General features: G+C 40.8%; 1 protein-coding gene across 1 annotated transcript in view; it reads left to right on the top strand.

The window, feature by feature from the left end:
* Positions 1-13,529, top strand: part of ADAMTS18 (ADAM metallopeptidase with thrombospondin type 1 motif 18) — a 153,091-nt gene that overhangs the window by 113,206 nt on the left and 26,356 nt on the right. Inside the window, exon 16 of the mRNA XM_059903515.1 lies at positions 11,524-11,665. Within this exon, the coding sequence (XP_059759498.1) occupies positions 11,524-11,665 (142 nt within the window). The remainder of the gene's footprint in view (positions 1-11,523; positions 11,666-13,529) is intronic.

The following is a 13,529-nucleotide window of genomic DNA, read 5'->3' as shown; positions in this document are numbered from 1 at the left end:
TTGTCATGTGTTGATTTAGGTAGCTACCTTCAAAGCAGTATTCCTCTGTTTATTTCCTCTTGACGTCTGATAAAAGAAAACTAAACTTTTGTTGAGTGCCCATTTGTGCCCAACCCTATATAGACATTGGAGATACACCAATGGTTAAGACATAAATCTTGTCACCAAATCATTATAGTCTCAGGTCTTTAAGAAATGTGAAGAGCGAGTTTTGGTATGTTGATCCCATTCTTTTTGGAAGCAACGTGGGTCTGAACAGGGAACATCTCTATAAATAGTTGGTGATACAGGTCACTCAGATACTACTCTGTCACTTTGCATGAGTCACTTAAGCTATCTGAGGCCCAATCTTCTCATTTGGGAAATGATTTCCCCAGACTAAACTAATGTCTTCTACTCTGTCCTGTAACACTGTCTTGAAGCACTTCTAAGCACCTGAAACCCTATATTGCCGAAAGATGACTTAACTCCTCTTCGTAGATTCCACAATTGGCATAGTATCTGGAACATCGTGGTCACTCAAAAACAAAAATTTACTGAATGAATGACATCCGATGATAAAATTCATTCATTCATTTAAAGAGTAGAAGGACTTCCCTGGTGGCACAGTGGATAAGACTCCGCGTTCACAATGTAGGGAGCCCAGGTTCGATCCCTGGTCAGGGAACTAGATCCCACATGCATGCCGCAACTAAGAGTTCACATGCCACAACTAAGGAGCCCACGAGCCGCAACTAAGGAGCCTGCCTGCCGCAACTAAGGAGCCCACCTCCTGCAACTAAGGAACCCACCTCCTGCAACTAAGACCTGGTGCAACCAAATAAATAAATAAATATTAAAAATTAAAAAAAATAAATAGTAGAATCTTCTTTCCAAGTTGAAAAATCATACATGGAGACAATAAATCAAGTGAAAGGAGACTTTCTCTGACCAAAGTCAAGAGTGACAGGGCCCAGAGGCCAGCCTCTCCTCTCCATTTCTGCCCTTCTGTCCCAAACCACAGTCGTAATCTGAAGTTCTCTGAAAGGCTTAGACTTCTGCGGTACACATTTTAAAAACCACTGGATTTCATCATCTCTTAGGACTAGTCCTAGAATTGTACAGTTGAAAGTTAAGTACAGTGAAGGGCATTTAAATATTGAAATTTGATCTCCTCAATTGCATTTGAGGAATCGATCTGCTTTCTAAAAGGCTTGCCTTTCCCAGAGTGAATAATTTACACATAAGAACTTGCTGACCAGTTAGTTCACAGTTGACTTACCTTAATCTGGGAGAACAGCAACTTGCCCTCCCAGGGTGGTGGGTTTAACAGATCTTTTCACTTATTTCTGGGTGTTTTCTAGTGCAAGGCAGGGGTAATGCAGTCCTGGGACAGATTGACTGCTGTCAGTTAACCTCAAGAAATAAGTGCATGGCCTGACACAAAAGTGTCTTCTGCTTCTGGTTATTTTTAATGTCAAAACTTTACAGAATGTCTTCATAGGGAAGCTCAGTTTAAATGGAAAACAGATTTTCACTTTTATCACCAAGTCCTGTGCCTGCCCAATTTTCAAATACTGTCTCTGTTACAAACCTTCATTCTTCTCGGAACCCGGATTCTACATGGTCCAACATTAGCAACAGGTGGATGTCAATTTAGACTGAGCTGGCCCCTTAATTTCCTCAGTGGCCAAGAGGAAATTCCTAAGGGTAATCAAGGATTTATATGATTGTCTGAGGTCTTAAATTTTTAGGCATTATTTAAGTCCATCAATCAAGTTTTTATTTTGAAGTACAGACATCCATATACATGTAAATGACTTGGAGAAATGGAGCTAATGTTCATGACTCTGTATCATATTTCTGCATTGCCCAGGGGAAAATGACACACACGTGCACACCCCAGCACAGAAAGAAATCAATATTGATTTGGCAACCATATACTTTCTGAGATCACTACAGACACAGTTATTATAAACTAGATAATTTCCACATCTTTCTTTATTTCAGCTTATCCCCTACAACATGAGTCTGGCATAGAGTCTAAGGAATTTCTCATTGAACTAGTGCACTCATTAATCATCTGAAAGATTTAAAAGTCAGCTTATATTTCAATAGTCTTCAGGATACTATGCATAGACCTACCATATTTATTTTACTGGGTTTGGGAACACAAGAAAAACTAAATCTTCTGCACATCACATAGCTAAATTGTGTGTGTGTGTGTGTGTGTGTGTGTCTTGTACAAGGAATTAAATTTTGAAGTGGTAGAAATGTGAAAACTGAAGTTCAGAGTTGAAATTTACACATGCCTTCGTGGAAAAATAATCATTTAATCTGAAGTAGACGTCTATATGCTGGACGTTTTGAGTATGGCTGAAAATGTAATGTTTTTCCGTTTTGAGATTGAGCTATAGGTAACATAAGGTCACTGGTTTTGTCCTCTGTATAAGCGCAGTGCAAAAGGCCCGTTTAAGATACAATTTTAGGGAGCCTTGGCAATGAGAATGAAAAACACAAAAATTCTCTTTTTTTTTTTCATGATTAGTGAAGGTGTCCACTTAGAGATGACACATTCTTTAGAAGTGACTGAAGATCAGCTTTTTTGCTAGCTGATGCACGCTCTCACACTCTCTCTCTCTCTCTCTCCCCGCCCCCCTTCTCCCCACCTCCCCGCCTCCCCCTTCCCCCTCTCGTGTCCCTCTCCCCCTGTTCTCCTTCCTCTCCTTTATTCTCTTTCTCTGTCTCTGTTTCTCTCTGTCTCTGTTTCCATCTGTCTCTCTCTCACACACAACAGTGAATGAGTCATATTCTCCATCAAACTGTCATGCAGTTGGAGGGTAGGTGAGGAAATTCATCATGAGTGTTTCATTTATAAAGTAACTTCATCTCCGTCTGATAAACAGTGAGTCAGGACGACATGATAACACAGGTTGCTAGTCTAGGACTGAAATATGATCACCTGTGTTTTTACAGCATTCCTTTTTTTTAAAAAAAAAGGTCTTAAAAATGAAAGCTCTCCTTTATGTTAAGGATTTTTTTTTTCTGTCTCTGTTAAGGGGCAAAAGGGGGTGTTTAACTCTTTGAAAACCCTTTCCCAATTAATCGTGTACCAAGAGAGAATCCCGCAGCTGACAAATACAGCAGCCTTTGTAATGACAGTAAGTGACAAATAGGTTAACCACAGGCCAGTTTCAAGGCAGAAAAAGACATGTAAAGAAAATTACTATAATAAACAACTTCCTCCACTCTTTGGCAAAAGGAGATGATGGGGTGGCGGGGGACCAGGTGGACAGGCACGTTGATCACTGAGTTGACAGTGTGCAAGCATCGCTGACAGAGACTTACCTTCTCATCCAGCTCCTTCCTTGTGACCCTGCTGTCTGCATCCCCCGCCCCCCGCAAGGGGAAGGAGCTGAAATGAGTAAAGATGTGCCTCACGATAAAATCAGTGTAAGGGAAAGGAGATTATCCAAGGAGCAGGGATGGAGTGAAGACACAAAACACAAAAGAGGCAAAGAAGTAATGGAGAATAAATTCAGAACAGATGATAGGAAACTCCAGACTCCAGAGGACGATTCATATGTGCTTTCATGATGCCACATCATTTGTCTAGAGATTGCCATTTGCTATTTGAAGTGCAGGCCTCCAGTTAATTCATGGCAAATACTTCTGTGACAGGTCGGAGAACACTATTTCTCTTCACTAAACTCTGAGGAATGTTGATGAGTTGAATTAGAACTGTAGTCAGGGTTCAATGTGTCAGCCCACACCTTTGAAGCTGCCTCACAGATGTACTTCCAAGGCCCCGATCGGGGTCTTTGTGGTGCTGTGTCTTGTCAAATCCAACTCACTCACACCTAATAGCAGTGGTGATACCTGGTCATGTTTTTCAGGCTTTGAAGCAAATAAGAAGACAAAGACAACTGGCTGATTTTTCACATCACGAGGCTTCCAAAAAATCACAGGATTATACAAAAACAGGAATTTACACTACAAAACTATCCCTTCCCTGACTTAGTCAACACGTAATGTACGGCGAAATTCATCATTTATCGGAAGGGGTCAATCTATAAAGTAGGTTGTATTTCAGCTGTTAAAACAATGGTGAAATCCAACAGTTCTATAAATGCAGGGGAAAATGGATTGAGGAGATTAAAAATCATGTATCCTTAAGTCAGATATTAGCGTGTTCAAGAAACAACATTTTCAGGTTGGAACCCGATAGCACAATGTAAATGTTATAGCATGCTCTTGGATCCTGGTGACAACGTCTTTTCAACGGTTCATCCAGTCTTTAGAACTTTAAATTAGAATCCTAGATGTGACATTTCAGACCTGGAGATGCAGTGTCCCAAGAGTTAAGATGTCAAGTTTGGGAGTCGGACAATATCAGAGACTTGAGTTCCCAGTGTTGCTACTTACTAGCTATGTGGCCTTGTGTATTGGTGCATTCATCTACAGTACTAAGATATTAACAGCACTGTGCCTACCTCATAGTATTGTTATCTGCTTTATTATTTTTTTTTAATATTTATTTATTTGGTTGCCTCAGGTCTTCGTTGCGGCAGGCAGGCTCCTTAGTTGCGGCTCGAGGGCTCCTTAGTTGCGGCTCGCCGGCTCCTTAGTTGCGGCATGCATGTGGGATCTAGTTCCTGGACCAGGGATCAAACCCGGGCCCCCTGCTTTGGCAGCGCAGAGTCTTATCCACTGTGCCACCAGGGAAGTCCCGAGTGGTGTTGTCAGCTTTAAATGAGATAATGCTTGTACAGTGCTTTGCCTGGCATAGCACACTAAGTATTGCTGCTGTTATTTTTTAAAGCGATCAAGTACATGACTGAAGACAAGAAATAAGCTTCCAAGCATGCACTAAATAAAACGTCGGTCTTCAGAACCTATGCATAACTCTTTAGTTTCCATGGGAGAATTAGGACAACTTCCTTAAAAGGAAAAATGGGCCTTAAGTAATGAAACAAAAATGAAGCTGATTGAAGGCATTTATAGTTTGCACATTACAAATTAAAAGTGGGAGCGACAGAAAGCAAGCTGTTTACCCAAGACTACTCAGTGTGTCCTTTGTTTTAACTTTGTGTGCCCCAAGCGGAACCTGCATCCCCCTTCCTTCGGAGGGCAGTTGGTAGAGTCCAGCCCCATCGTCTGTGGTTTTCCAACTTAAGAAGCTGTAAATTTTATAGCTCCGCACCCTGCGGTCAGAGCCGCTGAGTGCTGTGTCTGAAGTCAGGTGGTTGGTGTGTTAAAGGTAGACACTGCACAGTTCTGCTGAGGACCTGGAAGCATTTAAGGAGGTTGCTTGCCAACTGTAAGTTAGAGACCCAGTGCCAGTTGGCTGGAAAATCCTCTGGACTAAGTCCAGTTAAGTAGACTGAATTGCTGGCGGTCTTTCCAAACTTGTGCGTTTCACAGCTGGGCTATACAGTCCGACAGGCAGCACGGGGCGTTATTGTGATGTTGTGCTCTGATGGGGGGTGGGGGAGGGTTGTGGCATCCATGTGACCCGGAGGGCCTTTGTGTTCTCCACTAGTGCTGAAAAAAGTTATTGACTGCGCTTGACAGGGTCACTGAAAATATTTCTAAATAGATGTGAGTGATGGGAATTAGCATTTTCAAATGACGTATTGTTTCAGATGTGTTCGTTCCTCGGCATCCGCAGAGGCAGTTAGAATCTTAGCTATGCGGTTATCACACGTCGTCCCACGGTCCTGCTTCCGAGCTTCGGGTGGGTCGCACTGTCTGTGGTCAAGGTGATGGTCATGGTCTCACTGAGGTACTTAGGTATAGCCAAGCCTGCCAAATTAGTGGGTGTCATCTCCACTAAGAGGAGTGGGCAAAGTCATTGTTAGACCGCAGGACCATTTAGAATTTGGAACATTTTTCATTGTGTCTTAAAACTGATGCAGGTGAGAAAACCTCAGCCTTAAGGTTGGGCAGAGGTGGCTTCATGGACGTGGAACCCGCAAAGTCACAGGGGACCTTGGACCCAGAAGTGCCTTATGTTTGGTTTACTGTTCTGTTGTCACCAGCTTGAAATCCTTAATCATTTTTTTAAACAAGGAGCCTTGCATTTCCATTTTGCTCTGGGCCCCGCAAATTATGTAGCCAATCCTGAGGGTGGGATTGACTTTTTTTTTCTTTTTTTAACAAAGTCCAATCTTTTTTCAGAATGGGGTAAAGAAGGGACTTAGAGATTCTTTCAGCCAGACGATCAGTCTATTTCCAAAGGATTCGCTATTGCAAGCATCAAACAAAAAGATAAGACAACTGCTGTGTATTCCATTCTTGGTTACTTTGTTCCTCATACAGGATTAGGAAAAGGGCAGAGAATGCCTAAATTATCATAGAGAAGCAAATAATGTAATTGGCAAATACTCATCATTTATATATTTGATCTTGGTGTCTATTTGTTTAAATAATTACTTTCTTTAAGAAGGCTTTATGAGCTGATGTTAAAGTAAATTCTAAAGTCAGCTTTCTGCTGGTTTACACAAATGTTGTCCTTCAGCCTATGTGATTACACATAGAACTCTCCTGTGACCTTACAGATACACACACATTATAGTGAAGCCGTGAGTCATTTGATTTTTTTTAAAGTTGAGAGTCTTATTCATTTGTGCATTCAATGAATGCATTAATATGTCCAACAAACAAAATATAAACAATATGTCCTGTAGGCCATTGGCTATAGAACTGTACTAGTAATATGGCAATAACCAGCTGCGACATATGTTATGAGTTAGTAATTTAAAGTTGCATAATTTTGTGCACATTTACAGTAAATCGTGGGAGTTATTTCTCTTCTTGCCATGGCTGCATAAGTAAGCTTCTTTTATTACCTTGATAGTATGAAATGGATTAGTTGCCTTCTTGCTATTAACTACTTTTAGCTCAGATGTTTTACTTTTCAGAGGATCTTTACATATTTTTGCTTTACCTAAGGGAAGGAAGGTGGGGAACTCAGTATAAAAGTTTGTCCTTTTGAGGGGAATAGAAATCCTCAAAGAAAACAAATTCTTTTGTTCTTTTGTGGATTCTTGGCGGGAATCATCACCAAAATACTTCATTAATTAAGTAACAGCCACACAGTTTCCTTAGGTAGTCATGTGATCCCCTCCCCCCAAGTTCACAGTAACATTTGATTTCCCTTGGCAGGTTATATGGCACTTTGTTTTTAACCTCTTAAGTAACCATATTATTTTTGAGTGTGGATGTGTCCATCTCCTCCGCTAGAGAATATGGCTTCTCCTCATCCCTAGAGAGCCATGATCATGGAAATCCAAAGAGATGATGGCGGCTTAGACCAAGGAAGCAACAGTAGCAATAGATAAAGTGAGACGTGGTCAGATTTGAGTAATATTGAAAGTAAAGATAACACCATTTCTTGGTCGATTAGGTGTGGGGTGTGAGTAAAAGAGAGGAGATCAACTTTCTATTTTAGCCCGAACAATTAGAAGGATTGGGTTGCCATTTTGTGAGACTGGGAAGAACAGCCTTTCAGAGAACAGGGAGGAGAATCCCGAGTTCATTGTTGGACTTTGTTTACCTTTTAAACATTCAAGTAGAGATGCTCAATAGACAGTTAACTATGTGAATGTGGAGGTCAGAGGATGGGTTTCATTTACAGCTGTGCTGTCCCATATGGTAGCCACTACTCACATGTGGTTCTTTAAGTTTAGATTTAGATTAAATTAAACATAACGTCTTACTCTTCAATCACAATGTATACTAGTGCTCAAGAGCCACATGTGGCTTGCGGCTGCCACGTGGAACAACACAGGTTTATAGTATAATACTTGTCATCATTGCAGAAAGTTCTATTGGAAAGCGCTGGTGTAGAGTTATGAATTTGGGAGTGGTCAACCTGTAGATTGCACTTAAACTACAGGACTGGATGAGATCACCTAGAGGGGTGAGTATAGAAAAACAAGAGGTCGAGAGGTTGGAAGTCAATTTGACATTGAGTCATTAGGAAATAAGGATTCAGCAAAAGAAACTAGGAATGAAGGTCGGTCGGTCAGTAAGGGAGGAAAAGAACTGAAATGATGGGTTTCTAATAGCGAAAACAGGAGGAAGTGATCAGCTATGTCCAGTGCTTGTGATTGGTTGAGTAAGACAAAGCCGTTGACTGTTGGAAGTGACAAGGTGCCCTTGAAAGAGAGGTTTCAGTGATGTGGTGCGGAGGGATGCCTGAGAAAGAGGGACCACGGGAGAATGAGGAATATGCAGAGATCCAAAGTCAAGGCAACTCTTAGAGGGATTTTTGCTATAAAGGGAAACAGTGAATGTGAGCTGGAAGTGTACGTAGAGATGAGATCATTTTTTTCCTCTTGAGATGAGGGATATAATAGCATGTTCATGTGCTTATCGAATGATCCAATAGACGGGGACATTTCAATAAGGCTCAAGAGAGAGGGGACGACACTAGCAGTGACGCCCTTAAGTAGGTGAGGGAAGATGGGATCCAGGGCAATAGTGGACAACCCGGGCTGAGCATCCTGGGAGGAGCCAGGACAGGACATCCTGGGTAACAGAAGGAGAGGAATGTATGGGTCCAGATGCAGAAACACATTTGATGGGAGAGAGTGCCTACATTCTCTTCTTGATGGTAGCATCAATAATATTTTATGGATTGCTTTACTGGAAGCCTAGGGAAACTTGACATCTTGGTTGTTTTTGTTTGTTTAATAGCGATGACACTTTGACCTTCACAGTCCTTTTTTTTCTCCCTCTCAAATGCATCCTGCTGTTCACAGCAACATTTAAAAATTTTTACAGTGAAACCACATGCCATGTATGGCCTAGGTTCTAGAATCTGTCTAAAAGGTGAAAGTAGAATATATTTCAAATGCTCATTGAAAATGTGCTAAACCACTCTTAAATCACCAGAACATAAGTCCTTGACATTGAAAAGGCAAGAACTAAAGTTATTTTTTCTTTTCTTTGCATTTCTACTGGGGATCCCTTTCCCCTGCGGCAGTGGAAGTCAGGATCTAGTCTGAATGTGGGGTGGGGTGGTACTAGGAAGTGGAGCTAAGTGAGTGGATTTCTGTCTCTATCACGCTTGCCCTTGAATTTGTCTATCTTATGTGCATGTGTGATGCAACTCCATTCTATTGTAATATCATCCTGATCTTGAGCCTTAGCTCACTCTAACTCTGATACATTTCACCTGTATTTTACTGCCATGCTTGCACACGTGTTATTTTCTTCCCTACAAGAACTCTGCATTACTATTGCATAAAGAAAATAGCAACCAAAAGTGTCACATTTGAGATATCACTTTAACTCAAGGAGAAATTGAGTTGAAATATCCATGAGCATCAGTATTACCTTCTGAATGTGAAATTCCTCTCAAAATTCTAGCTTGATTGTGAATAAAGCTCTATAGTGTCTCTGTTTACATAATATCACATGAAGACCTTAACAAAAACACTGCAAAAAATCTCAAATAAGGAAAGCATTCTATTTATTCAAAATATATGTAATGTTATAACATAACTGAACACATGATTCCAAGAACAGTTTGTATCACTTAGCTGCAAAAATAAGAAAGGCAAAGACTAGAAAGATCCTTGGAATTCAAAGACTCCTAAGACCTTGATTTTGAGAAGGTTTTCATTGGTGACTAATGAGAATTCGGCATTTGTTGATTTTAATGGTACTACCTGTTGTGTTTTGTTTGCTTTTTGTTTTGGATGGGGGTGAGGGAAACAAAGACCCATCTATTAACAATTTGGTTGTTTCTGGGGGCCACCAGGATTTGTTTTGTTGGATGACAAATGATGACTACACCGTGGAATCTTCAGAGCAAGCCATAATACTTCTGGAGATATTTAAGCTAATAGCAAAGTGGAAACCATTTTGTAGTATCCTAAGGAGCGGTCTGGTGTAAGGAGGTCCTTGAACTGCTGCCACCCACCCAACTTTAATTGAGGTGGGATCCCACCAGACAGAGATAGAGCCAGGAGTTCCTATTTTTAACTGGAAACCTGTTAAAATTCATTTTTGGCTTCTTGGCCATGAATGCCCAGTTCTGGTGGTAACACACGTTTTTCACAAGACACGGGTTGGGAGAAAACCAGCTGTTTGTATTCATGCTTTGAGCTTGAAAGAAAAAACAAAGAGAAGTAGTTAAGAAAAGAGAGGATCAGGAAGGGAGGCAAATAATGTGTTTGCCTACACCAAAAACAAGGTGATATCCAGACATAGGAAACAAACTTACGGTTACCAAAGGGGAAAGGGGTGGGGGGGGAGGGATAAATCAGGAACTTGGGATGAACAGATACACAGTACTATATATAAAATAGATGAACAACAAGGCCCTACTGTATAGCACAGGGAACTCTATTCAATATCTTGTAATACCTATAATGGAAAAGAATTTGAAAAAGAATATATATACATACACACATATGTGCACACACACACATATATATACACACACACATATAACAGAATCACTTTGCTACACCTGAAAGTAACACAACATTGTAAATCAACTATACTCCAAGAAAAAAAATAAAAAGGTGATATCTTACAGTCCTTAGGCACCTTTTGTTGGAGGGCCTAAATTCTATTTTAATCTCATTCACCGGTCACCTGTATGATCTTGCACAAGTTCATTCTTCTCAGTTTTTGTTGGTTTTTTTTTTCGATGAAAAAATAGACACCTACATTATAGAGTGGTTAGAGGACTCTTGAAATAATGCATAGAAAAAGCCCGGCAGAGTGTCTGACACCTGGGAAGTGCCAGTAAATGATTGCTCTTATTTTAGTAGTCAGACCTGATAGTATCAGATTTGTCCCAAGTCCTTGCCCTTTTGAGGTCAAATCCATTCCAGTATATATATTACCAACCACTGCTTCTGATCATATTTCTTTTTGTCTTATCTGCTCATTCTGGTACACAGTTAACAGACACCTACTGTTTGGGCAGATTCTCTTTGGAAATCCTATTGGGAATCTGCCTGGATTCTAAGGTTGAAGATAGGGACGCCAAGTGGGGTATTCTAAGGTTTTCTGAGTGCTTCCCTTGTGCCTAGCATCTACTGGCATCCAGGAGAGGGATTATAAGTTGTGGCCCAGGATAAATCATAAAAATCTATATACGCTGATTCAATTTCAACCGTTATCTGTGGAGCACCAGTATGTGTTAGTATCATGCTAGGCTTTCAAGTTTAAAGTGAAGGTTGAGACCTCATAGTATAACCTCTCCTTCAACATAAGGTAAAAATCTATTTTCTTGCCTTATTCATTGGATATGCCTAGAACTGAGGGCTGTGGGCTTATAGCAAATGTCCTGTTTCCCTACTGTCTTTCTAAATCACAGGTCTGGTGCTCTAGAGGTACACATTTTAAAGTGTCATGGGCAAACTTTAAATCAACATAAAACATACTTGGGAACAATGATGTGAACCAGCTTGGAGGTCAAAATGGCATGCAAATATCTCTAAAATGTTCAGTGAGATTTCTGGAATTCCAGGGTCTGACCTGTCTCTTGATCTCTGATTTGTATCTTACACTGTCCAGATTCTGATGCAAGGCAAAAATCCGGGGATATCTTGGAAGTATGCACTTCCCCAGGTCGTGAATGGAACTCAGCCAGCCTCAGAAAGACACAGCCACACCTGGAGTACAGTGCAGTCAGATTGCTCCTTCTCCTGTGGTGGAGGTAGTTGATTTCCTCACTGTCTTCCACGTCTCTCCTTAAACAGGGTCTTTCACCGGTTTGCAGGGCAGAAATAGAGACACAGATGTAGAGCACAAACATGGACACCAAGGGGGGAATAGTGGCGGGCAGGGGGTGGGTGGTGGGATGAATTGGGAGATTGGGATTGACATATATACACTAATATGTATAAAATAGATAACTAATAAGAACCTGCTGTATAAAAAAATAATTCAAAAAAAATATTACAGCAACAGAAAAAAAAAATGAAATTATGTTCTTCTGCTTCAAAGTCATCCATGGCTCCTCTTTGCACTTGGATGAAACCCACGCTCCTCATCGTGGCCCACCGGACCCAGCATGGTCTGGCCCCCACTTGCCTCAGTTTCCTTTTGTAGAACCCCCCCCCCACCTGCCCTGTTTTTAAAAAAAAAAAAAAACCAGGTTCTTTCACTCCAGACGTCTTTCCATTGTATGGTTTAAATAAGCAACAAAAGAACTATCTTTATGGGAACTGTCACTGTAAGAAAAAAAAAAAAAAACAAATATTATTTGTACTCTTCGGGGATTTTCCTATGTAGAAAGGAACCAACTCACACAAATCTCAAGTCAGCCACAACCAGGACTCAAAAGTTATGCATCTGAAACTTACAAGGGGGGGGGAAATATAAACCATGTGTCCATTTCTTATAAATGTAAGGATTGAGTCATTGATGGATTTTTCAGCTCACAGCTTCGTGTCTTTCTGTCCTGACTTTTCTGTTGTTGTCAGCCTCCCAGTGGGACTTAGAGAAGGTAGGGGCAAGACAGTGAAAGCACACGCAAGGCAGACTTAAGACAGCGATCTGACACGTGGGAGCAGTGGCGTTCCAGCCCCGCAGGGAAATGGATTAAATCTGAGAAACAGCCCTTGTAAGGAAGGAAGAACAACAGCCATCCTCTCAGTGCGTAGAAGGGAGGCATTTTATTTAGGTCCCAAAATATCACATATTGGTTGGTAAGTCAATCTTTGTCACACTTGCCCTTTGGGAAGAAGAATGAGTCCATAAATAAGTCCATGAAACCAAAGCATGAAGCTCATTTCCTCATGCTCAGAGCACCTGGTGACAGCGGGTCTCCCTACTGTGTCCGTCCCACTGAGCAAACCGGGCATCTTGGGACCAGAGACAGAGCAGAAACACAGAAAGTGAAGAAATTCTGTCTTCAGCTGCCCATGCTAGTTAACAAAATATGAGGAAATACTTCTTTTTAAAAATATATATTCAATAATTAAAAGGGAATATATTTTTTATTAATACACATTTTAAAAGCAATATGCTATAAAGAAGAAAATAATCTCCCATAATCTTTTTAATCAGCAATAGCCGATGTTAATACTTTGGTCTATATCATTGTATTCTTTTTCTTAAGCAAACATAAAAACACATGTGTGTCACATACTCAGACACATTGCCACACATGTATCATTTTATGGTGTTTTTTTTTTTAACAGAACAGAAACCATAATCTTTATGTTCTTTTTCATGTAGTCTTTGAGCATGAGCAGTTCATGTATCAAATGCTCTTTGAGATCATTCGCAATAACTTCCTGGTATTCCGGAGAGAGCACAGGTTCCTTGGGAAAGAGAGAGATTCAGTCCATTTTCCATTTACAGGGAATAAATACAACCAAGGGGAGGCTGCTGGACAAGTGCATTATGGGATTCTCCTTTGCCTTGAGCTAGCAGCACCTTCGTGTGACTCACAGACCGTAGCATGTCGGAAGTCTAAGAGAAGACAAGTCCAAATGAATACGTTCTCCAGAAGCAAACTCTTAACTTTAGGGAGTCCCAGTATTTTGATCGGTTCCTCCTGAAAGTAAACCCCC

This window comes from Balaenoptera ricei, chromosome 19 (genome assembly GCF_028023285.1).
Source record: "Balaenoptera ricei isolate mBalRic1 chromosome 19, mBalRic1.hap2, whole genome shotgun sequence".
Taxonomy (NCBI): domain Eukaryota; kingdom Metazoa; phylum Chordata; class Mammalia; order Artiodactyla; family Balaenopteridae; genus Balaenoptera; species Balaenoptera ricei.
The sequence above is the reverse complement of the archived record's forward strand: the minus strand, read 5'-3'. Positions and strand labels throughout refer to the sequence as shown.